We start from the raw sequence: 26,910 nt of genomic DNA, 5'->3' as shown, positions 1-26,910 counted from the left end.
TACATGTTCTATGTATAACCATAAAAGGAACTTTATGTGTGTTTTACTGTGTTAGTTTCCATGAAAGCAAAAACAATGATGACATGCGTTTATTAGAGCACATTTCCAAAAATATATTCCAATTATTTCATGAAAATATGAAAATAGCCTGATTTTAATTTGAAATATCTGATGGTAGGAAGGCACCCATCCTACCACCAGACATTTCCATTGCTAATAATAATAAATTTAATATTTTCATTCTTCGATTTCAATTTCAGCTAAACCATGGTCATCTTCGGCAACATAAACATGATGATGTGATTGAGGATGTTTGATGGCCAGTATTTCAAAACCCATCCTCTGTTTTCCAAGGACTCAACTGCTTTACAAATCATGCTTTACTATGATGAGTTGGAAATTGCAAATGCCCTTGGTAGTAAAACTGGAAAGCATAAGTTAGGTAATAGTTTAATGACATCATAGTGACTAAATCAGTCACTCAAATGTAAAAGTGTATGAGCAATGAAAGGCTATAAGAAGCTCTTATTACATCATATGCCATTATTTCTGTATGACAGGAGTTGTTTACTACACAACTGGAAATATTGATCCTCGATATCGATCCCAGTGTGATAACATTCACCTACTCCTTATGGCAACAGTTCCAATTATCAAAAAATATGGCATTGACATTCTCTTGGAGCCTTTCATGAATGACCTTGAATACCTTGAACAAGTAAGTGATCCTATTTATTGTTTTTAGCTTATTACCTGTTATTGATAATTGTGCAGAGTAAGTAGTTTGATAAAATTGCTTAAAATTAACTGTCACACTTCTTTTTGAGGATGGTGGTCACCAGTTCATTGTTAAAGGTGAACCTATGTCATTTTCTGGGACTATTGTGTTGGTTTCTGGAGACAATCTTGGATCACAACTCATGGGTGGATTCAAAGAAGGTCCAGGTGCACATTTGAAATGCCGGCAATGCATGGGGACCACTGAACAAATAAAGCAGAAGGTATGTATGTTTATGATAATACATTATTAACCTGTTTCAACATAGATCAAATGTTTTATTATGGTTTTAGCAGACCAGGAACATACACTTTAAAGTAAGTCTTTCAGTTTTAGAAAAACATTTTACACTTGGAACTCGTGCTGGTCATGACCGCCAATGTGAACTGATTGAAGAAAACCCAGAACTGAGTAAAGCATATGGGCTTTGCAGGAGATCAATTCTTTGCAACTCTAGGTATTTTCATGTAGCAGATGGCATGCCAGGTGATGCAATGCATGATATACTAGAAGGAGTACTTCAGTATGTATGTAAAGAATTGCTGAAGGACTTCATATTTAAAGAAAATTTTTAACAGTGGAGCAACTTAATGAAAGAATTAACTCTTTTGATTATGGATATTTTAATGATAAAACAAGCCATCACCAATCACCGGACAACTTTGAGGAGTGAAAACAATAGTTTAAAGCAAAAGGTAGGGTGTAGTGATTGTCACGAGCATTAATACCATCACCCTTGATTTAAATGATTGGTTTTTCTTTTATAGCAAGACAAATGTGGTGCCTTGGAAAATTCCTTCCTTTAGCTCTCGGCAGTGCCATTCCTCAGGATGAAGAAAAGTGGATGCATTTTCTGTTGCTCCTTAAAATTGTTGACATTGTTTTTTCACCAATCACAAACACTGATGAACTTGCTATCCTGGAAGGATACCTGAAGGAATTTTTGTGGAAATTCACCCAGCTTTATCCTGGGCTTTCAGTTATACCCAAGATGCATTACTTGGTTCATTACCCAGCTCATATTTACAGGTATGATTTTGCTGGTTTGTATCTTAGTTTATAAATAAAAATATGGTATGTAACTCAAAATGCATGTAAAAATTACATCATTGGTTTCCCTCTAGCTAACATGAGTCCTTGATTTTTTCAGATTTGGACCAATGATTCGGAGCTGGTGCATGCGATATGAAGCAAAGCACAGTTACTTTAAAAGATTGGCTTCATACCTTGGAAACTTCACTAATGTTGCACTTAGCCTTGCTGAACGACATCAAACCAGAAGTTGCTATCTAAGAAATCAACCCATTGCAAAAAAGCCTAAAATTGGTAGGATTTTTTTGAATAGATTGATTTTAATTCTAAAACAAAGAGGTCAATTTTAGTAACCTCTCTAGTAAGATGATAAATTGATGTTTGTTTTGATGTTTCTCTTTAGATTCTGCAAAAGAAATTGTTGCTAAGGATAGTGAACATTATTATTTGCTCAAAGAGAAGGAACCAAACTTAAGTGACATTAGTATTTTGTCAAGGTAAAGTACACATAGTGATTATTTTTATTACAGAAGATTGTGACTATTGCGAGAAAAAATTGCTAGTACTTTATGAAATGAAACCATGGCTGTAATCTGACTCTTAGACAATTTTAGATCCAACCCAGATCCTGTGTGTTTTGCACCCATTATGCGCTTAATTTGCGTCTTAGTAAGCATAAGCATGTCAAGGCAGTCAAGTGCTTTTTTGGTAAGTCGTATAGTCACTCCGGTTCCGTCTCTGACTGCCTTTGCCAGGTTATTTTTCTGAGCCGTTGAAAGTGTAACGCCGTGAACTGTGTAGTTATTACGTCCACCACCTTTAGCAGCTGCACCACCTTTCCTAACTACACCACTACCAGCAACTGCTTTTTGCGTGCTGCCGGTGATAGCACCTGATATAGCTGCTAGGCCTAGAGACCGTAACACATTTGTTATGAGTTTAGTGACCGTAGGTATGAGTTTTCCAACAAGATTTCCAATAAAGCTACCGCCTTCTATACTTCTTGACCCATGAAGATAAATACCAGTGCCTTTAAATTCCTGAGTGATTACTCGCTCCATGGCGGGTCTGAGAGCTTCAACAAATATTGCGTTATTAATGTCCGACATTTTTGTGCACATGCAAAACAATTTGCGTATATAAACTTTTTGTTTTGTTAATCTTATAAATTCTTTTTAAATAATAACATATCACATCAGACTAACAGTCTAAACGATTATGTCCATTTTACCGTTTATCCCATTAAGTCGAATAAATCGTTCGCTAAGCACCAAGCAGAACATGTTATACGCATTGCTGCCACCAGCATTAATCGCGCTACGAAAAGCTTGGTTGAAGGTCCAACGAATTCTAATGTTTGCCTCTTTTTTTCTCAAAACATCGGCATGATGACTTACATCGAAATGGTAAATAGGAAACAGGCTTGCAAAGTCTCCTAAGCTTACTTGAGAGCCTGTATCTGGATCGCTGTACTTCATCGCAGCGTCTTGAAACATCATGTAGGCTATGCTGTAATTGCTGTTAGCAGCTGCGTAATTAACATCAAGCGGTTTATCAGGATACTTTTGAGTGTTATTGATCTCAAAATAAATTTGATTTAAATTAGCATGGTCAAAGACATGTATAGTTTGTTCTTGATTGTTAAAGCGTTCAGCGTCTTGGAAAGCCACAAAGATGTGAGTTGGTAGCTCTTCACTACTGTTTGTTGTTACAAACCACGATCCAATGGTCTGATTAGGGCCAAATCGTTTTTGGTTGTACGACTTTGCTCGAAATACAGCACGCGTGTGTATCCAGCGACCAACTTGCTTTCTATCATAGTCTGCACTTCGATTGAAGGCCTGATGTAAGGAACCCAAAGCGAAAGATGAATATGCGAAAGGCATATTTTAAGATCAACTCAAACTTGTCAATGCGTTATTTAAATCTCTACCTTCCTACATAGACGAAGAATATTTGCCGAAAGCGAAATATATTTTTCACTTTTTCGATAACATGTTAAGGTAAATGTGATTTTTGATATTCGTGTTAGGAGAGAACTCTCTTTGATTGAAGTGTGAAATGTAAACGACATTAACATCTTTATGCAAAATGTGTGACCTAAATATACGTCTTCTTATAAAGTTTTTGTTTTTGTTAATGTTAATTCTTTGCTTTATTTTAGACATGAACATTTTTCTGTTAATGCGATCGAGAAACATAGAACAAATGTTTGTGGTTTTAATTCGCCATGATGGAGGACTTATATAAATAAAGAAATTGATTATTGACCACAATGAAAACGTATTTGGCTTTTGTTCACCATACCCTTGAGGCTGAGCTATTTACGAATATATATTCTACTTTGTCAGAACTGCTTTATAACTGAAGAAATATGAAGATTGTAAGTATCTTTTTCCTCGTTCATCGTTTATGACAGTAATTTTACAAGACGTGTATATATTGTGAGTCCACCAGGCCTTTTACATGGCAAGCTATGAATGGGAAATCAAAACATTTTGTTCTTTAGCAACGTTTCAATCTCCAGTGTCTCCAAGTCAAATGCAGTTTATTGGCCTTTGGCTGTTTTAAATGTTTTCCTGAGCATTTTTCTTTCTTAGATCACGATTCTTGTCTCGACAATTGATCGAAAGACAAGTCACTTTTAACCAACGATTTATGATGGTAAGATTTTTACAGCAACAAAATAAACGCATGAGAAAGTTGTGTTTATCTCATGTGTTTAAATTAACTATTGTACCTTTACAGAATTTCATTTTCTTTACAGATGAATAAAATTACGCCATTATCAAACGCCCAAATTTCGACATTTTTTAATGTGAAAATCTTGTGGGATAAAAACATGGAATTTATCTTTATATAAAAATCCTAACAAATTATAAAAATCCTAATTTTCTTACTGCAGTCAATATTTTCAATTTCATGTCGTGTGCGACATGCACAGTTGTAAGAAATGGCCAATCTTGCTTCTGTACTTGCCGTCGTCGACATGAAACTGGGGATGTTTGTCAGATAGCCTGAAAATTAGCTAGATACGATGGTTAATATCGTCCATTCTTTTTCTTCCGAAACAAATTAACTATTTTCAGTTTGTTGGTCCAAATGTCTAAAATTAAATGAAAAAATAGTAATGTATCTTTTTGTGAAACGACAATCCTTGCACATTATGTTTTTGTCTGACTTTAGTCTTAACGTCTACTTTTGTGTCTATCTTTTTGTTTCCATTAGTGTTCGTCTTTTTGTCAATCTTTCGTGTATCTTTTTGTCTACCTTTTTGCCTATGTTTTTGTCCATCTTTGGGTCTACCTCAGTTTCTATACCTTTGAGTCTCTCGTTTTTATATATTCGCTTTATAATATGAAGAGTTATATCACAGGAGGAAGAAAGTCTCACAGGAAACCCACAGGTTTCTATTCTGGGCCCTTTGTTATTCCTAATATATTTCAACGACTTGGCTAATGTGATACAATTCTTTAGTTAGATGATGAGAACTTACAATATAAAGGAAGTTTATAAATATCTTCGCATAGAAATAGACAGTCTTAATCTGATTTCCATTTTAATAAATGCTGCGTCGTTTATGTTCAAAATAGTGCGTGAAAATGATAAAAAATGAATGAATCAAAATACTATACATACTTAAAACGTGGCATCAAATGCCTTTGGCACAAAAGTTGTACTTTTTCTAACTTCAACTTGTTTTTTATGTCAAAGGTAATATTCGAAGCCATTCATAAAATTAATGCATGTACAAAATCTTTTAATATTTAATAAACCTAGAGGTAAGAGTTTAACCTTTTCCTATGCCAAGAAATGAATTCAATTATGTCTTCATTGCGATGTTGTTATCTTTACAATAGTTCAGAAATATTTTATGATTCGGATAGAGATGTCACAAAAAAACAATAAAATCACAATTCAAGTCAACTATTATTTTGATCGACGAAAATTAAAGTCAATGACGAAAGATAAAACAAATCAATATTTAAAATATTTATCGAAGCGTATTATATTTCATATATAGAAACAAATTTAATGGTAATTAAGGTTTCAAAATCTAGTACAACTTTATTAACAGCGGGAAAAACAGTGCTTTATGCTTTCATTTCTTCCAAATGCTTCACAGTGTAGTTAAACACCTCGATCGATTTCAGCGTAGTGAGCGTACACTTGATGATCTTTGCAAATTTTTGTTATCAAAATATCTTACAATATTTCTTAAAAGAACTGAGCATCTTTGAAATCAGCCGATAGTTTGAAATTTGTATGATTCAGCGGCAATGATTGATCTCCACGCTAGGAGGTATAAATGTAATTAAAATAAGTTTCTTTATATTACCTTTTTTTGAAACACCCTGTATCAAGAACTTAGATCCCCAGACCGTGGGGGTTCCCCTTTGGATAAATCAACTTAAATGTATATTTTATTAAATACGTGTATAATCTTCGAAAAATTAAATCAAGAAGAATCAAAGGAAGATATCAGAATTCAGCCATTTAATAACACCATGACAACTCGTAGCGTGTAGCAAGTCTACCAGTGCTATGAAAATAAATATTTTGTTGTTCAATTACTTTTTCGTTACTCACTACACTGCATATGAGATGACAACAGTAAATATGGGCCAGACACACATAATTAGAGTAAAAGCTCCATTTTTCTTGGCTACATCACTACCTAAAACATACATAAAGATAAATTACATTGTCAGGTGGTCACCAATGCCAGATCTATCAAAACGCTTGTCAATAAAAGATTTTTATTGTGTTTAGTCTTTACAGAAAGAAATGGATTTGTGGTTCTATTTCAAGAAACAACATTCTTTGTTAGCCCTGGCTTTTGGGTATGTTTTCTTTCTCCTTTAGCTGACCAGCAACAGTTGTATTTTCAATTTCTGCAGACAAAGGTTTAAATGGAGTGTTTGTTTGGTTCTTTTTGTTGTTTAATAAGAAAACTCTTAACATGTACATTATTTACATGAAAAATTTATAGTGTTTAGTAAGTTTTCTAAAAAGCCCAAACACTGGCTTTGCTGTGTAAATATACAAATTTCTGTTCACTGTGATAAATAGTAAAATCTAATTTGTAATTAAAAGAATTGCGGGTGTAGAGAAGATCAATAGTTTGGTTACTGGATTCAACATTTCTTTCTATTTACGGTTGGGGATTTACACCTTAATTGTTGTGACAATGTTCTTTTTTCGCTTACATTTAAATGTTGAAAATCTCATATTTAATTTATATTTGGTTTTCTTGGGATCAGAGATAGCCACAGCATTTGGTGTTGTGATTTTGTGGTAAAATCATTTATGTAGCTGGAAGAATCCGTTTCAAAGCAATGTAAAGTATAAACTAAAGCAAAAGCAAGACATGAATGTCATAGCAATGAAAATGACTCATTACTGTCCATATCAGTAGTAAAGACACCAGTAGAAATGACTCATTTACTGTTCGTATCAGTTGTAAAGACATTAGCCAAAAATGTCTGGTCATGTCATTCACTCCTGAACATGGATACATACTTTAATGGAGGGTGTTGCCCTAGAAATATATTCCAAATTTAAACTTTTTATAGTTTGTTCACAATTTCTCTAATGTTCAAATAATGTTTTAGAAAAAAAATAAAAAGAAGTTCCTTGCAAAATGAAATACTAACTGTTACCCACAATGCAAGAGCTCTTCAAGATGCCCTGGGAATAAATGGCATAGCAGACTCTTTATTTTGGGTAAAAGGCACATATTCATATATTCATGTTCTATCACATTAAGTTCCTTTGAAATCCATTGTTTTCAACAGATTCACACATGCATATATGAATTTGTGCCCCTCTCCGCACAATTAACAAGTATCCTGCACCACTGCTGGGATTTTTTATATATTAGTAAATCTGGTAGTATAAAATCTGGTAGTCGGACAGTTAAATGTGTCATTTTTACTTCTGTCAATGCTATGGCAATGATATCCTGCTTTTTTTCTTCAGATTATTTATAACTTTTACTTTACATTGCCTTTATAGTTTGAACTATAATAAAGTATTATTAAATCAATCATTAAATAAATGTTTCCTCCAAAGTAAAAAAAAAAAAACATTGTCACAACAATTATAGTGTTAGTCCCCAAATCAAGTATGATTGAGTCAAATAACAATAACTGCATGTCCATTTCAAACAACTACAATTCTCATAAATAGAAAGTATATTTTGTAAATTATATGAATGAATAGAAATAAATTTAGAAAAGACTGTATTCATACTTATAAAGCAAAGCAAATCTTGTGGGCTTTTCAGCATTTCAAAAGGGATGTTACATGATCATGGTTGCTGTAAGATCAGTATTTACTCTCATTATACAAGAAAATGACCCAACAACATTCATTTTAAGGAACTTTACAACTTCTGAATAGCTAGATATTGCAAACTAAACTCATAAATATACTTTGACAGTTCCATACAAGTTTCTTAATAAAAACTGTTCCAGTAAATAAATGACAGTTGAAAACTTGAAAATGCAAATGTTTGAATATTGTCAATAATATATTTATACCTTTTATAAATATACAACTGTTGTTATTTGAACCTTTGTTAAAAGAAATCTACAATACAACTGTTTCTAATCATCTTTAGTATAAAGAAGTCATACCTAAAATGAAAAGAGAAATTGATTTTCTTCTTCATTGAAAATGAGCTACAAATTCATTTCCTCTTCTTCTATCTCCTTGTACGTTTTCTCAAAGACAGGAGTATTTTATCTTCTAGCAAATGAAAGATAAATAGAAGTGCAAATGCTTCAGTTTCAATGTCTATAGTTTGTTTCTAACCAAATAAAGATTGTTGTATATTATTGCAGTACATGTTCAGGTCCAAATGCTTTTCTTTCAAATTCTATCGCACCCAGATTGTTGTACGTTGTCGCAATATTAACATGGTCAGGTCCAAATGTTTTCGTTTCAATTTTTATCGCTCGTTCATAAAAATATTTTGCCTTTTCGTACTCTCCCATTTTCTTGTAAACCGAAACCAGATTGTTGTACGTTGATGCAATATTAACATGGTCAGGCCCAAATGTTTTCGTTTCAATTTTTATCGCTCGTTCATAAAAATATTTTGCCTTTTCGTACTCTCCCATTTTCTTGTAAACCGAAACCAGATTGTTGTACGTTGATGCAATATTAACATGGTCAGGCCCAAATGTTTTCGTTTCAATTTCTATCGCTCGTTCATAAAAATATTTTGCTTCTTTGTACTCTCCCATATCATCGTAAACCGAACCCAGATTGTTGTACGTTGATGCAATATTAACATGGTCAGGCCCAAATGTTTTCGTTTAAATTTCTATCGCTCGTTCATAAAAATCTTTTGCTTTTTCGCACTCTCCCATTTTACTGTAAACCAAACCCAGATTATTGTACGTTGATGCAATATTAACATGGTCAGGCCCAAATGTTTTCGTTTCAATTTCTATCGCTCGTTCATAAAAATCTTTTGCTTTTTTGTACTCTCCCATATCATCGTAAACCGAACCAAGATTGTTGTACGTTGTCGCAATATTAACATGGTCAGGTCCAAATGTTTTCGTTTCAATTTTTATCGCTCGTTCATAAAAATATTTTGCCTTTTCGTACTCTCCCATTTTCTTGTAAACCGAAACCAGATTGTTGTACGTTGTGCAATATTAACATGGTCAGGTCCAAATGTTTTCGTTTCAATTTTATCGCTCGTTCATAAAAATATTTTGCCTTTTCGTACTCTCCCATTTTCTTGTAAACCGAAACCAGATTGTTGTACGTTGATGCAATATTAACATGGTCAGGCCCAAATGTTTTCGTTTCAATTTCTATCGCTCGTTCATAAAAATATTTTGCCTTTTTGTACTCTCCCATATCATCGTAAACCAAACCCAGATTGTTGTACGTTGTGCAATATTAACATGGTCAGGTCCAAATGTTTTCGTTTAAATTTCTATCGCTCGTTCATAAAAATCTTTTGCTTTTTCGTACTCTCCCATTTTACTGTAAACCAAACCCAGATTGTTGTACGTTGATGCAATATTAACATGGTCAGGTCCAAATGTTTTCGTTTCAATTTATATCGCTCGTTCATAAAATCTTTTGCTTTTCGTACTCTCCCATTTTACTGTAAACCGAACCCAGATTGTTGTACGTTGATGCAATATTAACATGGTCAGGTCCAAATGTTTTCGTTTCAATTTCTATCGCTCGTTCATAAAATCTTTTGCTTTTTCGTACTCTCCCATTTTACTGTAAACCAAACCCAGATTGTTGTACGTTGTGCAATATTAACATGGTCAGGTCCAAATGTTTTCGTTTCAATTTCTATCGCTCGTTCATAAAAATCTTTTGCTTTTTCGTACTCTCCCATTTTACTGTAAACCAAACCCAGATTGTTGTACGTTGATGCAATATTAACATGGTCAGGCCCAAATGTTTTCGTTTCAATTTCTATCGCTCGTTCATAAAAATCTTTTGCTTTTTCGTACTCTCCCATTTTACTGTAAACCAAACCCAGATTGTTGTACGTTGATGCAATATTAACATGGTCAGGTCCAAATGTTTTCGTTTCAATTTCTATCGCTCGTTCATAAAATCTTTTGCTTTTTCGTACTCTCCCATTTTACTGTAAACCGAACCCAGATTGTTGTACGTTGATGCAATATTAACATGGTCAGGTCCAAATGTTTTCGTTTCAATTTCTATCGCTCGTTCATAAAAATCTTTTGCTTTTTCGTACTCTCCCATTTTACTGTAAACCAAACCCAGATTGTTGTACGTTGATGCAATATTAACATGGTCAGGTCCAAATGTTTTCGTTTCAATTTCTATCGCTCGTTCATAAAAATCTTTTGCTTTTTCGTACTCTCCCATTTTACTGTAAACCGAACCCAGATTGTTGTACGTTGATGCAATATTAACATGGTCAGGTCCAAATGTTTTCGTTTCAATTTCTATCGCTCGTTCATAAAAATCTTTTGCTTTTTCGTACTCTCCCATTTCACTGTAAACCGAACCCAGATTGTTGTACGTTGATGCAATATTAACATGGTCAGGCCCAAATGTTTTCGTTTCAATTTCTATCGCTCGTTCAAAAAAATCTTTTGCTTTTTTGTACTCTCCCATATCATCGTAAACCGAACCAAGATTGTTGTACGTTCTCGCGATATTAACATGGTCAGGTCCAAATGTTTTTGTTTGAATTTCTATCGCTCGTTCATAAAAATCTTTTGCTTTTTCGTACTCTCCCATTTTACTGTAAACCAAACCCAGATTGCTGTACATTGTCGCAATATTAACATGGTCAGGCCCAAATGTTTTCGTTTCAATTTCTATCGCTCGTTCATAAAAATATTTTGCTTCTTTGTACTCTCCCATATCATCGTAAACCGAACCCAGATTGTTGTACGATCTCGCGATATTAACATGGTCAGGTCCAAATGTTTTCGTTTCAATTTTTATCGCTCGTTCATAAAAATATTTTGCCTTTTCGTACTCTCCCATTTTCTTGTAAACCGAAACCAGATTGTTGTACGTTGTCGCAATATTAACATGGTCAGGTCCAAATGTTTTCGTTTCAATTTCTATCGCTCGTTCATAAAAATCTTTTGCTTTTTCGTACTCTCCTATATTATCGTAAACCAAACCCAGATTGTTGTACATTGTCGCAATATTAACATGGTCAGGTCCAAATGCTTTGGTTTCAATTTCTAATGCTCGTTCATAAAAATCTTTTGCTTTTTCGTACTCTCCCATATTAAAGTAAACCAAACCCAGATTGTTGTACGTTGTCGCAATATTAACATGGTCAGGCCCAAATGTTTTCGTGTCAAATTCAATCGCTCGTTCATAAAAATCTTTTGCTTTTCGTACTCTCCCATTTTACTGTAAACAGAACCCAGATTGTTGTACGTTATCGCAATATTAACATAGTCAAGTCCAAATGCTTTCGTTTCAATTTCTATCGCTCGTTCATAAAAATCTATTGCTTTTTCGTACTCTCCCATATTAAAGTAAACCGAACCCAAATTGTTGCACGTTGTCGCAATATTAACATGGTCAGGTCCAAATGCTTTCGTTTTAATTTCTACCGCTCGTTCATAAAAATCTTTTGCTTTTTCGTACTCTCCCATATCATGGTAAACCAAACCCAGATTGTTGTAATTTGACGCAATATTAACATGGTCAGGTCCAAATGTTTTCGTTTCAATTTCTATCGCTCGTTCATAAAAATCTTTTGCTTTTTCGTACTCTCCCATATCATGGTAAACCAAACCCATATTGTTGTACTTTGACGCAATATTAACATGGTCAGGTCCAAATGTTTTCGTTTCAATTTCTATCGCTCGTTCATGAAAATCTTTTGCTTTTCCGTACTCTCCCATATCTTTGTAAACCCTACCCAGATTGCTGTACGTTGTCGCAATATTGACATGGTCAGGTCCAAATTTTTTTGTTTGAATTTCCATTGCTCGCTCGAGAACATCTTTTGCATTTTCATATTCTCCATTCTTCCAAAGCAACTCACCCAGGTCGTTGTACGAATATGAAACATGAATATGATCAACACCTAACACTTTAGTTTGAATTTCTGTTATTTCATAAAGTACTTTAGTTGCAAGTTTATAGTTGCAAAATCTTTTCAAAACATCTACAAAATATTTGGCAAATTTCCAATTTCTTTCATCAAGTGTTTGTTTTGATGATTTTACATCGATCAACTTATTTAGGAAATGTTGAAATGATGAATTTGTTATGAATTTTATTAGATGTGGAATTATTTTGATTTCATCTTCTCTGTCTTTTAAATTATTTAGTGCCCAAGCAACTTGACAGGCAAGATCAGCTGCAAACTTTTTAGAATTATTTTCGTTTTGTTTACAGCCAAAGGTCTGCGATGAATAATTTATGATGGCTTCGTGTACAACGCTGTGCAGGCGGATGTCGTTGTTTTCCGTTTGAAGGAATAAAGAACAATGCTTTAATTGAAGACAGACATCTTCTGCAGATATTTGTGGATCAATGCTTTTAATAAAATGTATTATAACATCTTGTGGTAAGGGATCGAAAGATATTAATGAGAAAAGTTTAAAAACATGTTCCAACAAGATGGATTCTTCAGCATTTTTTTGTACTGCTAACATAACAGTTTTCATTCCTAAGTAAGCTGAGTTTATTTTTTGAAAATTGGCATCCATGTTCTGTCGCTCTCCTTCATTCAACTTATCAAAATATTGCTCCCACGTGAATGTCGGATTTACACTTTTTACACTACCTACGTAGGAAGCAGCATTTGCCAGGAACAACGGTTGACGATCTAATTTGTCTGATAAATCCTTTAAAAATTTTTCATCTTTATTATGAATATCAGAAAAGACAGATAGAAGTTCTTGACATTCTTCATTGTTCATACCATGACTAACTGAAATGTGTTTATTTAGATTTCCATCTGGTGGTATAGCATCTGTATTTTGGACAGTTACTATAATTTGACCATTTTTCCAGCTATGATCACCAACTTGAGGTAATAATGGATAAATTTTATGAAGTTCAACCACGTTATCTACAACAATCCACCATGTTTGCCAAGATTTCAGTTGCTGTGTCAGCAATAATTGAAAATCTTTGATTTTGTCTTCCCTGCTTTTTGCTTCTTTCAGAATATTTTCAATGACAGTTTTATCATTGCTTAATCGTTGATAAAGTTCAGCATAAGTGTTCAAAACAGAGTCGATATCTTTTCCTTCGAGTGTCATCACAAATGTTGTTTTATTTTCCCAGTCAAATGAGTTATACATTTCTTCGCAAATTTGTCTAGCTAATTGAGATTTACCACTGCCAGGATTACCAGAAATATAATAATATGTTAGTTCATTATGGTTAGTACTGCGCAAGTTATTGAGATCTGCTGTGATTTGATTAAGTAACTCTGTACGTTTAACCACATTGTGATTTGCTTTGCAAGGAAGTACTTGAAAAGTTTCAAATCTGTTTCGTTGACATTTAATTTCATTAATTTCAGTGAATGAAAATCCTAGATCTTTAAATGACTTTTCAATATCACAAAGCATTTTGTCAAATTCATTATCAGATACTCTTCCTGGATTATTATGGGTAAATTTGTTTCTTACAATACGAAGTGCATCAACTGCAGATCTAGTTGTTGTTCCAAGTTTTGTTCCAATTGATTTGGAAAACAATATCGCCGCAAACAGTGTCGTACAATCCCACTTACTGGTGTCACCATCTTGAAATTTTGCTTCTATATGTTTGTCATGACGTTTCGTTTTTGTTTTTTCAATATTGAACAACTTCTGACCACTAACGTTTGTATTTTCCCATACTCCGTAAGTAATGTTCCACTCTTGGATAAATAAGTCAACAAGTTTCTTCGTAACAACATTTGAAAGTATTTTCTGAATGTAACAGTTATTCCTTTCTTCTCTTGACTCCATCTAAGGATTATAAAAGGATTAAGATGAACATGGATATAGCTTATTAACCATAATTTATGGAGAACTGAAATTTGTTAAATATTATCATTTCGTAAATTTTCAGTTGTATATGAAAATGGTTAAAGAAGGTGGTAGCTAAACACAACCCTGTGAATATTTGTGTTTAAAGTTGTCCTGCATTTAGACATTTCTGTGGAAGTTAGACAAGTTTTTAAAATCCTTCATAAAAAGTTATAACTTGTATGCCTCCATGGTCATTCTACCGAGTCGTCAAGAAAAGTGAAGCAAGTTTAGTTTATAGTTTTAGTTTATATAAGTTTAAAACTTATGTAGCGACTGCGTATGGAAAAATAGACCAGGCGGAGAAATATTATCGTCCCCCAACGCGAGAGTTTACTTGAGTAGACTTTTTGTCAATATTGGGGCGTTGATTTCAAAAAACGATGTCATACGGGAAATTTGAAAAATCCTTTTCATAAAAATTGTTATTTTAGCTTTATTTTCAATAGACATACACTTCGACATCGTAAGACGTCAAAAGAAGAAAAAATTAGTAAAGAAGGCCCAGAGGAAAAATAGAAAGACATTTTACCTTGAGATTTGTCTAAATGTTTAATGCTTTTTGGTGAACGTCATTTCCTGGCGTACGTTTGCAAAGAAAGTTTTTGGAAACGAACTTTGCCAGGGGCGCCAGAGCCAAGTGGGCAGATGGTTGCCCCTTTTCACATTTTGAACAAATAGCAGACGTATATCTTATTTCCCGATATGCAAGTTCCCCACTTACAGATTTTTTGACTTTTTTCTGATTCGAAGTCTTGTTAGCTGGTGTATCTTTAACTCAACTGTAATTAAGCGCATTTGTTTTAAAACATTTTGATTAATTTCTAAGGAAGAAATGAACATTAATTTTGAAGGCAGAGAATGTAATGTGTAAGTACTGTTTACTTTGAAAAATTTACATGTTAAATTAGTAACGTTTTTGTTATGAGGAACATAAAACTTCGCGTTTGTAGGAACGGCAACTACACAGTCGAATTTTGCTGGCAGAATTTTTCATCGCTTGTGTTGAGTCATGCTCATAAAGTACAAAAATACGTTTAGGGAAATAGAATGTACATAGTTGGGTTTACCAGTGTATCCGTTACCATACGGTTAACACCCAAAAAACACTTATTGACGTCATATATGACGTCCTTATGTACCATATATAGATTAGATATTAGATAAAACAACTATTTGACCAATGATAATATTTGTTATTTGTAATGAATACTATATAAACATTGCTCTGTAAAACTATAAAATCAGTTCGTTCAATAAGTAGAAATTTGGAGCAATACCACGTGCTTTACGAGCAAAGAAAGATGCAAATAAAAAGAACAAGACAATTGATGATACGAGTGGTCAAACCAAAATAGCATCATTTTTCATTCTCAAGAAATTGGTGGAAAATTGACACAGGATAACGAAATATTAGAAAGGGAAGATGCCACCCCATCAACTAGCAGTACTTACTACGCTTTCGAAAATGCTTGCTGACGCCCAAGAATTATGCAAAAACTTGTATGTCCTTGCTTGTGTAAGCCCAAAAATAGGGTTTTACCTTTTCAAAACATCCAGAAGGAATTCTCATAAGTTTATCTTTTATAAGAACGATGGTTATTATTCAATTTGAATAACTGTATAATTTGTTTCCGAAAAATACAGCAAAGAAAATGACTATAGTTTTTGAATGAAAGTCATCTTCGGTTGAATTGAAATTTCTATGCAGGCTGCACATAAAATTATAATGAAAATCTTTAACAATTGATCATTCCATAGTTATATAAATCAAGAATACATCAATAAAATTTGCGCTAAACACTAATGTTGTAAATATATCTTGTTTAATTACTGTTAACAATGCAGAATATGGTCAATTTAAGATTTTGATAAAAAGTAATAAGTGAAGAAAAAAGAATTTGTTTTACTTCTTCACAAAAGCCATGACGTAAAAAATAATACAACAGTACATAAAAACATGTATAAAACCACTAGAATTCTCTGACGTGTCATTATTCTGACTCATGTTAATTTTTTAGCTTTGCTATATTGATGTAATTTGAAATTAACGGTTGCAGTAAATTGGTATTGATGTGGTAAAGGTCGGTATTTTCACAGTGTAAAATTTATCTGTGTTTGACAAAACCACTAAACTTAAGAAATGTTATCCATATAAAACATATGTAGCACAAAAAAAATTTATAAGTTATATTTAACTACAATATTCATGACATTAAAACAAAATAATTGATAAATGGACACGAAACATTAAATCATATGGTTAAAATACACTATTACATATATCGATGTTTGAAATTAAATGTAGATATGATCTTCGCACTTTGTTCGACAATTAAGCAATTGTCTCATGAAGCTGAAAAATTCAGGTGACTCAACGGGATTCGAGCCCATGACCTCTGCAGTGCTCTGACCAACTGAGCTATGAAGTCACACAGTGGTGAGCAGGTCAATTTTGTTAGGTTAATGTTTTCTAGTGAAAGGAATGTGCGAAGATTATATCTACATTTAATTTCAAACACCGCACTGCATAAAACATTCTTTCGAATGACATTCTTTTCACGAGAAAACATGAACCCAACAAAATTGACCTGCTCTCCACTGTGTGACTTCAAAGCTCAGTTGGTCAAAGCACTGCACCGACACCGCAGAGGTCATGGGTTCGAATCCCGTTGAGTCACCTGAATTTTTCAGCTTCATGAGACAACTGCTTAAATTGTCCAACAAAGTGCGAAGATCATATCTACATTTAATTTCAAACACCGCACTGCATAAAACATTCTTTCGTATGACATTCCTTTCACGAGAAAACATGAACCCAACAAAATTGACCTGCTCTCCACTGTGTGACTTCAAAGCTCAGTTGGTCAGAGCACTGCACCGGCACCGCAGAGGTCATGGGTTCGCATCCCGTTGAGTCACCTGATTTTTTCAGGTTTATGAGACGATTGCTTAAATTGTCCAACAAGGTGCGAAGATCATATCTTCATTTAACTATTACATAAAGGGGAGCAAAGTTTAAAATCAACATACCTCACAAATTCAGAAAGATTAAAAACGACATAACAAACTACATGACGTCTTTGCTTTTGCTTGATAATAAAGAAATTGGAATGTTAGATAAATGCTTGATTTTAATCACCTGCTGTTTTTATTGTAAATATTGAACTCTGTTCATACCCAATAGAATATGAAATGTAAATCTTATATTTTAGCTATGACTGAAGTAAACACAAAGAAGTTTTGACTTGGAAGCTTTATGGTAATAAACCTTTCACATTTGTTTCAGTGGCGTGAGAAGCAAGTAAAAGTTGGGGGCTCAAGATTTTAGGGCAGTCTTTTTTAAAAAGGGAATATCAGAGTAATCAATCTCGAAGTCTCTAATTTTAAATAATTTTGTCACATCTCAGTAATCAGAAATACTTCAAAACTGATAGCGTTTGGACTTCACAGTTCATCATGCAAAGTTTTGTTGATTTTTGAACTTTTGACGCAAACAAATATTTTAAATAGTCTATCTTAAAACATATTGAACAATTATAGACCAGAAAAAAATCACGTGTACTATCACGTTAAGAACTGAGCTTTTCACTCCAAGTAGGCGCAATTTCTAAAGACATACTAACAAAACGTTTTTATGTCATCATCTGTGTTAGGAATACGATAAATAGATAGATGACTATATGAATGAGGAAAAAATTCCTTTATGAGAAAACTCATGTTAGATAAAATTAAAATTATTGCACATAATGATATGCATAACTGAAATTCTGTTACGTGTCATAATTTTGATTCATCTTGTTGATTTTCTAGCCCTGCCGTACAAATGATATTTGAAAAGACTAGTGAAATAAATTGTTGGTGATAATGCAAGACAGGTCAGTATTTTGAAATGATAAATTATCCAATGTGTTATTGCAAAAATCCCACTAAAATCAACAGAGGTATCAATATAAAACATATGAAGCGCGAATTCCACCACGAAAATGACATTCAGGTTTTTAATGACAAATATAACAAAATTCTAGACATAAAAACAAACAATGACACTATGTTAGGTAAACTTTAAAATCAACTTACCTTAGCAAATTTAGGAAGATTAAAGACGACACAACCAGCTACGTGATGTCTTTGCTTTTTCTTGATAATAAAGAAATTTGAATGCTCACTAAATGTTAAATTTCAATCACCTGCTGTTTTTATTGTAAAATATTGAATTCTGTTCATAACAGCGAGACGATTAAAAATGAAAATTTTATATGTGCACTAAAATTTTAGATACCATGTAAAACTAAGTACACGCCTAAGAAACGACCAATCACAACACAACACGTTTCTTTGACTTATAACATATTTTAAGATTAACTCAAACTTTCAATGATTCATTTAAATCTCTATAATCTTACAAACGCAAAGAATATTTGCCAAAAGTGAAATATATATTTAACTTTTTTTAATAACAAGTTCAGGAGTTTGTGATTTTTGATATTCGTGTTAGGACAGAACTCTCTCTTTGATTGAAATGTGAAACGCAAACAATATTTTTATCTTTAAGTAAAATATGTGACCTAAATATACATCTTGTTATAAAGTTTCCGTTTTGCTAATGTTAATTCTTTGCTTTATTTTAGACATAAACATTTTTCTTTAATTTACACACGAACGTCAAGTTGCATCATATTAAGCATTATTGAAATGCCTTTCAACTAAGATTTCTTTGGTTACTTTAAGTGCGCCTAAATTATAATAGAAATTTTAAGGAATCAATCAATCCATAGTTATCTAAAGAAAAACTATATTGATATTGTTGCACTAAACACTAATGTTGTAAATGTTTTGGTTAAATTGAACACTAATCAATCATGGTGGGGTTTTACATTGATTTACATATCCAAATTAACCAAAGATGTTTAAAATCTGTTATGTTTTTTGTTGATGGTGCGAAATACGTTGAACTTGAGACTTAGATAAAAAGTAATAAAAGAATAAAAACGGTTTTTTACTTCTTGAAAAGACCATAAAAAAAAACTACAGTACATAATAAACATGCATAACTGAAATTCTCTGACGTGTCTTCATTTTGACTCAACACGTTAATTTTGTAACTTTGCTGTATTAATATAATTTGAAATAAACGATTGGAGTAATTTGGTATTGATGTGAGAAAAGCCGTATTTTCCAAAAGTAATGTGTCCAAAATTTATCTGTGTTTAAAATCCCCTAAAATGAAGAAATTTTATCCATATAAAACATACGTGGCAGTAATTTATAAGTTTTATTTAACTACAATATTCGTGACATTAAAACAAAACAATTGATACATGGACACAAAACATTAAATCAGAAGGTTTAAATACACAATTACATAAAGGGAGTAAACATTAAAATCAACATACCTTCACAAATTCAGAAAGATAAAAACGACGCAACCAACTACATGATATCTCAGATGCGGCGTTCTAGTCGATTCTGTGGAATAATTTAAAAGATTTACGTTTCCGGTCACGTGATATATGTTACCCCTACCCCTAGGAAAAAGGCTCCTACAATATACCGGAAGAAAAACCCCTTTCCTTTTATACCAACCAACCAAATCTTCAACAAATTTTACTGTACAAATACTATAAACAATTTTAACCAGAAGCAGAAGCAGTTACTAAATAGTTTCGAAATCTTTATACAACAACGATGGAGATGCAGGGAATTTTCAGTATTTTCTTATTAAATACGGTATGTATAGTTTCAAAATTTATTTTTATTTAAGACTTTTTATAATTCTGCCTTATGACGCTTGAATTTTGTCAAGAGTTATAGCCAAGAGTTAAGTCGATATAAAGTTTGTCTAAATGGCAGTAATTGCAGGACGCTTTAATTTCTACGCAGCCTACAAATATGTCATTGCACTGTCCGAGACTAATTACCCTGCGTTTTATGGAAAGGTCTGTGGTAACAAAATATTGAAAGACTCAAATTTTCGACAATTGTTTGAACTTTTGTCGATGTTTGCACTAACTTATAAGTTATATTTAACTACAATATTCGTGACATCAAAACAAAACAATTGATACTTGTACACAAAACATTAAATCATAAGGTTAAAATACACTTTTAAATAAAAGCGAGTAAAGTTTAAAATCAACATACCTTTGAAAATTCAGAAAGATTTCAAGACACAACCAACTACATGACATCTCAGGTGCGGCGTTCTTGTCGATTCTGTTGAATAATTTAAATGATTTACGTTTCCATGAATAAGCGCATTTAATATACACGAGAAGTTTTTTTAATATAGACACGTTTCGACATCTCATGATGCCATCTTCATTATGAGTGAAATAATAGATGATACAAGGTTTATATAAAAGTAATATGATACATAAATTACAACAATAAAAGGAAATAAGATAAATTAATGGGGAGCGTTCGAGCGTATTATAAACTAAATATTGTATTGAATTTAAAAACTTGAACATTAAGGTCAGGGTTAGTTTTGTTAATGTGGAGTGCTTCTTTGATTTTAAAGGTGAATGAGGTGTCGGCAGTGTCGATGATTTTGAAGCAAGAGGGTGAATAGTTGGTTTTAGATGAGTGAGATTTAAGAAGGTTTCGGTAGACATGAGAGTTTTTGTCTGTTGTGGTATGTTCCCTGATTCTGGTGGATAAATGGCGCGAAGTTTCGCCAATGTATCGGGAATTACATCCCGCGCAATTGAATTCATATACCACCATAGATTTAATTGAATCAGGGATTGGGTCTTTGAATGAGAAAAGGTTTTTAATGACCAACCTCAAACTAGACACCGAAACTCCTGACACGACGATCACGACCAACACAAATGAAAATTCCAAAATAACAACTCTACACTTCAAACTACCATACATCGGACATTACTCACGACACACACAACGCAGACTTACAAACATTATGAAACGCTTCTGTACAGATATTGACATTCGACTAATTTTCACATCATTCAAAATCAAAAACCTTTCCTCATTCAAAGCCCCAATCCCTGATTCAATTAAATCTATGGTGGTATATGAATTCAATTGCGCTGGATGTAATTCCCGATACATTGGCGAAACTTCGCGCCATTTATCCACCAGAATCAGGGAACATACCACAAGAGACAAAAACTCTCATATCTACCGACACCTTCTTAAATCTCACTCATGTAAAACCAACTATTCACCCTCTTGCTTCAAAATCATCGACACTGCCGACACCTAATTCACCCTTAAAATCAAAGAAGCACTCCACATTAACAAAACTAACCTGACCTTAATGTTCAAGTTTTTAAATTTAATACAATATACAGTTTATAATACGCTCGGACGCTCCACATTAATTTATCTTATTTCCTTCTTTGTTGTAATTTATGTCTCATATTACTTTTATATAAACCTTGGATCACTTATTATTTCACTCATACTGAAGATGGCATCATGAGATGTCGAAACATGTCTGTTTTAAAAAACTTGTCGTGTATATTAAATGCGCATTAGCAATAGTGCTTTTACGAAATCATCCAAGAATATCTTATTTCCTCTACTACCTCGTGACCATGCACATGATGTGTATCGATGTAGAACATTACTATTATATAGTAGAAATTTATTTCTTTTTATTATTATATAAAGATATATGAAAGTTAACAAGTTCATTTTCAAAACTTGATTCGAGCTAGTTCCAAATCTCACCAAAATCAACAAATTTATCTTTATAAAACATTTACATACGTACATAGCGCGGAAGTAGAATATTTTACAGAAAAACAAAATAATCGATAAATGGACATGAAACATTAAATCACAAAATCAAAATACAATATAACAACGAAAGGTAAAGTTTAAAATCAACATACCTTCACAAATTCAGAAAGATTACAAGACACAACCAACTACATGATATCTCAGGTGCGGCGCTCTAGTCGATTCTGTGGAATAATTTAAATGATTTACGTTTCCGGTCACGTGAGATATGTTACCCTACCCTAGGAAAAGGCTCCTACAATATACCGGAAGAAAACCCTTTCGTTTTACCAACCAAACAAATCACCCATTCGTCTTATGAGACGTGGCTAAAAGCCGGTAAAGTACGGGTACAAAACGTCGGCTGGTAGTCGTGGAAGATACATACGTTGTACTTTGGTCGTTTAACTTATGTTATTGTGTCATTGGTAATATCGATAATATTTTCTGATTTGTGATTTTCTTGCTGGTAATTTTAAAAGATGCCAAGGTACACCAAATAACGGCCTTATAGCTGTTAGACTTTTCAACATTTATTTTCATTTTATAGATTTTTATGATAATTTTTGTAGGAGCAATAAAAGGTTTAAAGCAACTGTAGCTGTCACATATCATGATGAGGATGGCCATGTTGAGAGAGAGGATTTGTCAGAATTGGTTACTGAGGATCATAGAGGAAGCTGTTCTTTTAACAGTCCTGATAATTGTGGTGCATTGGAAGGCCATGAACTGGGAATGGAACAAGATAACAGTGATCTTGAAAGTGATGTTCACCATGATTGTGAAGAATCATCTTCTTATTACCAGAAAGTTGAAAGAAAAAAAAAGCATGGGAAAATTTGCGACATTCAATTATAAAGAATACATTTCAGTTTGCTGGCAAAATTGGAGCAATCTGAAGTGTATTCATTGTGATAATGAAGCAAAGTTTAGGTGCAGCGATTGTGGTCCAATGGCAAAGTATTGTGAGAACTGTATGTTAAAGATGCACACAACCGTAAATATTTGTCATCATGTTGAAATATTTAAGGTAACCTTTATGAGCTAGATATTATAAAAGTGTTTACAGTTAACTCTCTCAACACTTGCAACAAAAAATGCAAAAATAAAATGAGAGTTTACATTGTGAAACATGCTACGAAGCACTAATCTAATATTTTTATGAATGCAAGAAAGGGATTGATTACAACTAATTTCTACGAGGTTATTCATTGCTTTGTAGGATGGCATGTTTTGGCCATATAAACTCATGAACATGCTGGTGTATGATTGTTCATGCCAAACAGCTCGTCACAAAAGAAGTGTTTCTGTTGTTGATGTTAAAGGTATGTTATATGTAAAATGTGCTGCAAAAGTTTTTCATTTTAGCTGGGATGGTTCAACACAATTATAATTTTGGATCTTTTTCAATTTTAGGCACCTTTTGTACTGTTGAGGTACAGTTTTGCTCATGCTCTCCAGAGTTTGTTCAACTTCTGCAATTTGGCCTTTGGGGTGGAACACCTACAAAACCAAGAATTGCATTTGCAATTGAGTTTTTGAATTGATTCATTCTGTGCAGATGGAATGCCAGGCATCAATAAAAGCATTTGTCAGTCATTTGAAGAGTTTAATCATAACCACATATTCTCTTCTTATGCAACACCAAAATGTATCCTGTCATTATAGATGCTTTTGAAGAATATAGGTAACTGCATGTAGGTCACTGATTTATTGCACTGCTGTACTTATGAATTGCTGGGAAAGTTGCAGTCAATTTTATAGCCTAAGAATCTCATCTTAAGAGATGTATTTAATTGGAGGAAATCAAAATGCTAAAGTTTATGATGGGAAAGGATTTTTCCTCAAGTATTACTGTCTTGCACTGTATTTTGTTTATGTCATTTGTTTAAGAGTGCATAATTGCTTTCTTTGTGTCATTGTTTTTCAGAATTTACAGACATAAACTAAACATGTTGAGCTGTGTTATTCCTGAGCTTGATGAAGGAAATATCTGTCCTACTTGTCCCAAAGTGAGTATATTCATATTACTTGTTTAACAATGACAATTTAGTAAAAAGAACATTAGCAATGCTATCTCAAACACCTTTTGACTGCATCATTTGCATCATTGAACTCAAATACATTGCATGATTTTATCCTTCACCATTTTATTGAAGACTGATGGTGTGATCTTTGAGTCTCTTGATGCTCTATTTATTGGACGAAGGAAAAAGCTGGGCAGAGTCTTGGAAAACCTCTATTTGGACAGCTGATGTTCTATGATCAGACACATGTTGATCAATTTGTTGCCAATTATACCACACCTACATCAAACAAGGTCAATGTAGCTTTAATATACTTTGTTATTCTAATGAAAATTCAGGCATGGAAGTTACAGTGCTTTGAATATATTTGATTTTTTACATTCTCTACCACATAGTTTTTATTTTCAATAAATTTGTGCCATGGGCTTTAGGAAATAAAGCTCTTGTATACTTTTGTTTGTTACATATTGATACTTATAGGAGTGTCATGGTTTTCTTGCTGGGAATGCTGTTCGATCAATGAATCGCTACAGAGCTCTTGATGAAACAGCAATCTTTGGGCGGCTGTCGACATGAGTTTCCTAAAAATTCTTAAATTTGAAACATGGAGAGAGGTCTGTTACACATTTTTCTCTATTTTACCTAAATGTTCTTGGTTTGAAAGAGGTGGTTAGGATGCATGCATTTGATGGTGTAAATTTATTTTTTCAGTTGGTTTGCTACTTTCAATGCTTTGTGCAAGTGCTGAAGCTTTTGCATACATGTGGTTGCATTATTTAAAAAAATATTCTACATATTTTATAGATTGAGCTATGCAGTTTATGTTCTCCAAGAATTAGAGAAAGATAATGTTGATAATCCTGCACTCAAAATAAACATATTGTATGATGTTGCATGCATGTTGGTGAAACACTTACAGGTAATATTCAATTGACAATAGTTGCTTTGTTACCTGTTTCCTTCAATAACTTTCCCTCAACACTTTTTTCTTTGAAAAGGTAGTCTTTCACATGTTTTTCTTTATTTTGTTTTTACAAAAGAATTTGGAGGATCCGATTGTTGACATTTTTCAATTTTCAATTCCAATTTTCACTGCTATGGGCATGTTGGACGATGCCAAGTTAGTTGTTATTGTTTTTATTTTTCATACGTATTAACAGATGGTGATACCTATGCTATCATAACTAATGGTATTGTAGATGATAAAATGATAAAAATTCAATAATTGTTTACTAAATCTTTCTTGTAAAGGTTAAATTTAGTCCCCGTCGTAAAGAAGGATTTGGCCTAACTGACGGTGAGATGTTGGAGAGATTGTGAGCTTACATTCGCAAATTTAGCAGAATGACTAAAGAAATGCGTCCAAGTCACAGAGTTGATGTACTCAGTGATGCTCTTTTACATTATGGAAAGAAAACGAAGATTAATTTAGGTATAGCTAGTTTTTCTTTCTTTGTTTGAACATATACATAGCTAACATGTCATCATATTATGTAATAGCAGGTATGAATTAAATTTTGTTTTTTGAGGCAATTTGCTGATGGCAAGGATGAAGCGAGCTGTTGACGTGGAAGAAACTGCAAAATCAGATATTGAAAAGTTATGCAGGTGCTTTCCGTGTGAGTATATGTTTGTATTTGCTGTGTGATTATATTTGACTCCGATTTTGGATATGAACTATTTACGACTCACATGAAAGCAGTAAATTTTCTTTTTCATTATCTAAAGCTCACAGCATTTCAATAGATGATATTCGTGAGTGGATGAAGGACGAATCGACTTTTTTTGGTCGTGAAGTTGAGACTGGTTAGTAATTGAGAAACAATGGCTTGTAGCTAAGGAACAGATTTGACACATAATTATTGATGCTCATTATGTGGAAATGTTTTACCCACAGAAAACTTTTTAACAAATATACGTAAATCTTGAACAACTTACAGAAGAAGAAGATTGGAAATGCAAGTACGTTATATACCTGGACTTGTACGCTGATCTTTACCATCGATGGAATGGTTGCACTGATCCAAGTGAACTGACTGTTCCATTTAATCAGATGAAAAGTATGTTCGAAAAGTTCAACATGTTTCTAGAGATATTAAAGTCTTAAACAGTGTGAATTTAGAAAAATGAAGTGGGAAAATTTTGAAGCTATGAATGTACGTCGTAACATTGTGAATAATAAGTTGGAATATCGAATAAAAATTATTTCTTGTTTTATACGTACGTACAAGTAGAGATGTATATGCAACTTGCAGGTGCTTGTCTGACCGTGCCTTATATTTGTAATGATTTGGTATTTACTGTTTAGAATTGACGAGCAGTTGAAGATCATGGAAAGGGAAAACTCAATTTCTGCACGCTGGCAGAATACTGACTCAAAGTACGAAAATGCATAGGCTTGGTAATGTTTTATGTTTATATCAACTGTTATCCATTAAGATTTGTTGGGGATGTTTAGAAAGCAAAGGATAGCGAGGGATTGACTGTGTTTGAAGCTACAAAACAGCGGGCGGGAGATAAGAGGAAGAGAGAGGATAGGGGAGATCCTGGTGTGATTGATGGATACAAGAGTACGATTACTAGAATAAAGACAACGTTTGAAAGGTTGTCCTACTATCTCTTATTCTCTGTTATCCTATAGGACCATGGAGTAAGTTTGTTGATGAAGAAACTATTGCTAAACCATCTGAGGTATTTCAATTACCCAGATAAAGAGTTTTATAAAGACATTTTTCAAATCAAACAATTATTTTTCTGGCATTTTACCTTGGTGAATACAGGAAGAGTCAACAATAGG

The 26,910-nt window shown here is 33.2% G+C and overlaps 3 protein-coding genes, 1 long non-coding RNA gene and 1 pseudogene across 25 annotated transcripts in view; 3 read left to right on the top strand and 2 right to left on the bottom strand.

The window, feature by feature from the left end:
- Nucleotides 1-26,910, top strand: part of LOC124442023 — a 103,332-nt pseudogene that overhangs the window by 48,871 nt on the left and 27,551 nt on the right.
- LOC124442019 overlaps nt 1-26,910 on the bottom strand; it is a 76,899-nt gene that overhangs the window by 35,736 nt on the left and 14,253 nt on the right. The window contains exons 1-7 of one of the 13 annotated variants that reach the window (XM_046992508.1): nt 22,200-22,275; nt 20,479-20,550; nt 19,731-19,803; nt 18,415-18,474; nt 17,368-17,426; nt 14,867-15,116; nt 11,373-14,274 (exon numbers count right to left, since the gene is read on the bottom strand). In XM_046992508.1, the coding sequence (XP_046848464.1) occupies nt 11,530-14,274 (2,745 nt within the window). In that variant the 5' untranslated portion in view covers nt 14,867-15,116; nt 17,368-17,426; nt 18,415-18,474; ... (1 more) ...; nt 20,479-20,550; nt 22,200-22,275 and the 3' untranslated portion in view covers nt 11,373-11,529. Of the gene's footprint in view, nt 1-11,372; nt 14,275-14,866; nt 15,159-17,367; nt 17,427-18,414; nt 18,475-19,309; nt 19,555-19,730; nt 19,804-20,478; nt 20,551-22,199; nt 22,276-26,910 lie in introns of those variants that run through there. The other 12 variants (XM_046992510.1, XR_006947063.1, XM_046992511.1 and 9 more) reach the window with 12 other exon arrangements.
- Nucleotides 322-4,855, top strand: LOC124442051. Of its 2 annotated transcripts, XM_046992569.1 has the most exons (9): nt 322-442; nt 561-718; nt 828-1,001; nt 1,115-1,235; nt 1,546-1,807; nt 1,929-2,104; nt 2,214-2,307; nt 3,975-4,474; nt 4,578-4,855. In XM_046992569.1, the coding sequence occupies exons 4-8, from the start codon at nt 1,199-1,201 to the stop codon at nt 4,042-4,044; spliced, it is 639 nt and encodes a 212-aa protein (XP_046848525.1). In that variant the 5' UTR covers nt 322-442; nt 561-718; nt 828-1,001; nt 1,115-1,198; the 3' UTR covers nt 4,045-4,474; nt 4,578-4,855. The 2 variants fall into 2 exon arrangements, with proteins under 2 accessions (XP_046848525.1, XP_046848526.1); XM_046992570.1 differs by lacking the exon at nt 1,115-1,235.
- Nucleotides 6,212-8,708, bottom strand: LOC124442094. Its single transcript, XR_006947110.1, has 2 exons — nt 8,452-8,708; nt 6,212-6,488 (listed from the first exon to the last, which is right to left on the bottom strand). It is a non-coding gene; the product is annotated as an uncharacterized LOC124442094 (long non-coding RNA).
- Nucleotides 24,680-26,907, top strand: LOC124442074. Of its 9 annotated transcripts, none has more exons than XR_006947091.1 (10): nt 24,680-24,727; nt 24,918-25,032; nt 25,154-25,233; nt 25,365-25,545; nt 25,643-25,732; nt 25,842-25,919; nt 26,054-26,173; nt 26,422-26,683; nt 26,755-26,804; nt 26,894-26,907. XR_006947091.1 is itself a non-coding variant. In XM_046992614.1 (8 exons), exons 3-7 carry the CDS (start codon nt 25,458-25,460, stop codon nt 26,436-26,438), a joined length of 393 nt encoding a protein of 130 aa, XP_046848570.1. In that variant the 5' UTR covers nt 24,680-24,727; nt 24,918-25,032; nt 25,365-25,457; the 3' UTR covers nt 26,439-26,683; nt 26,755-26,864. The 9 variants fall into 9 exon arrangements, 2 of the variants coding, with proteins under 2 accessions (XP_046848570.1, XP_046848571.1); XR_006947092.1 differs by lacking the exon at nt 26,894-26,907 and having other exon boundaries at nt 26,422-26,514; nt 26,609-26,683; nt 26,755-26,867; XR_006947095.1 differs by lacking the exon at nt 26,894-26,907 and having other exon boundaries at nt 26,422-26,493; nt 26,609-26,662; nt 26,755-26,866.

Source organism: Xenia sp. Carnegie-2017, unplaced genomic scaffold, assembly GCF_021976095.1.
Source record: "Xenia sp. Carnegie-2017 unplaced genomic scaffold, XeniaSp_v1 HiC_scaffold_20, whole genome shotgun sequence".
In the NCBI taxonomy this organism is placed as follows: Eukaryota; Metazoa; Cnidaria; class Anthozoa; order Malacalcyonacea; family Xeniidae; genus Xenia; species Xenia sp. Carnegie-2017.
This window is presented reverse-complemented; position numbering and strand designations above follow the sequence as displayed.

Bases quoted from the DNA above. Each gene is read 5' to 3' on its own strand.
- LOC124442051 (XM_046992569.1), top strand. From the start codon at position 1,199: ATGGGCTTTGCAGGAGATCAATTCTTTGCAACTCTAG. The intron at 2,105-2,213 runs GTAGGATTTTTT...GTTTCTCTTTAG, and splicing joins TGCAAAAAAGCCTAAAATTG to ATTCTGCAAAAGAAATTGTT. The intron at 2,308-3,974 runs GTAAAGTACACA...GCTTTATTTTAG, and splicing joins GACATTAGTATTTTGTCAAG to ACATGAACATTTTTCTGTTA.
- LOC124442074 (XM_046992614.1), top strand. From the start codon at position 25,458: ATGACTAAAGAAATGCGTCCAAGTCACAGAGTTGATGTACTCAGTGAT. The intron at 25,546-25,642 runs GTATAGCTAGTT...TTGTTTTTTGAG, and splicing joins GAAAACGAAGATTAATTTAG to GCAATTTGCTGATGGCAAGG. The intron at 25,733-25,841 runs GTGAGTATATGT...CATTATCTAAAG, and splicing joins GTTATGCAGGTGCTTTCCGT to CTCACAGCATTTCAATAGAT.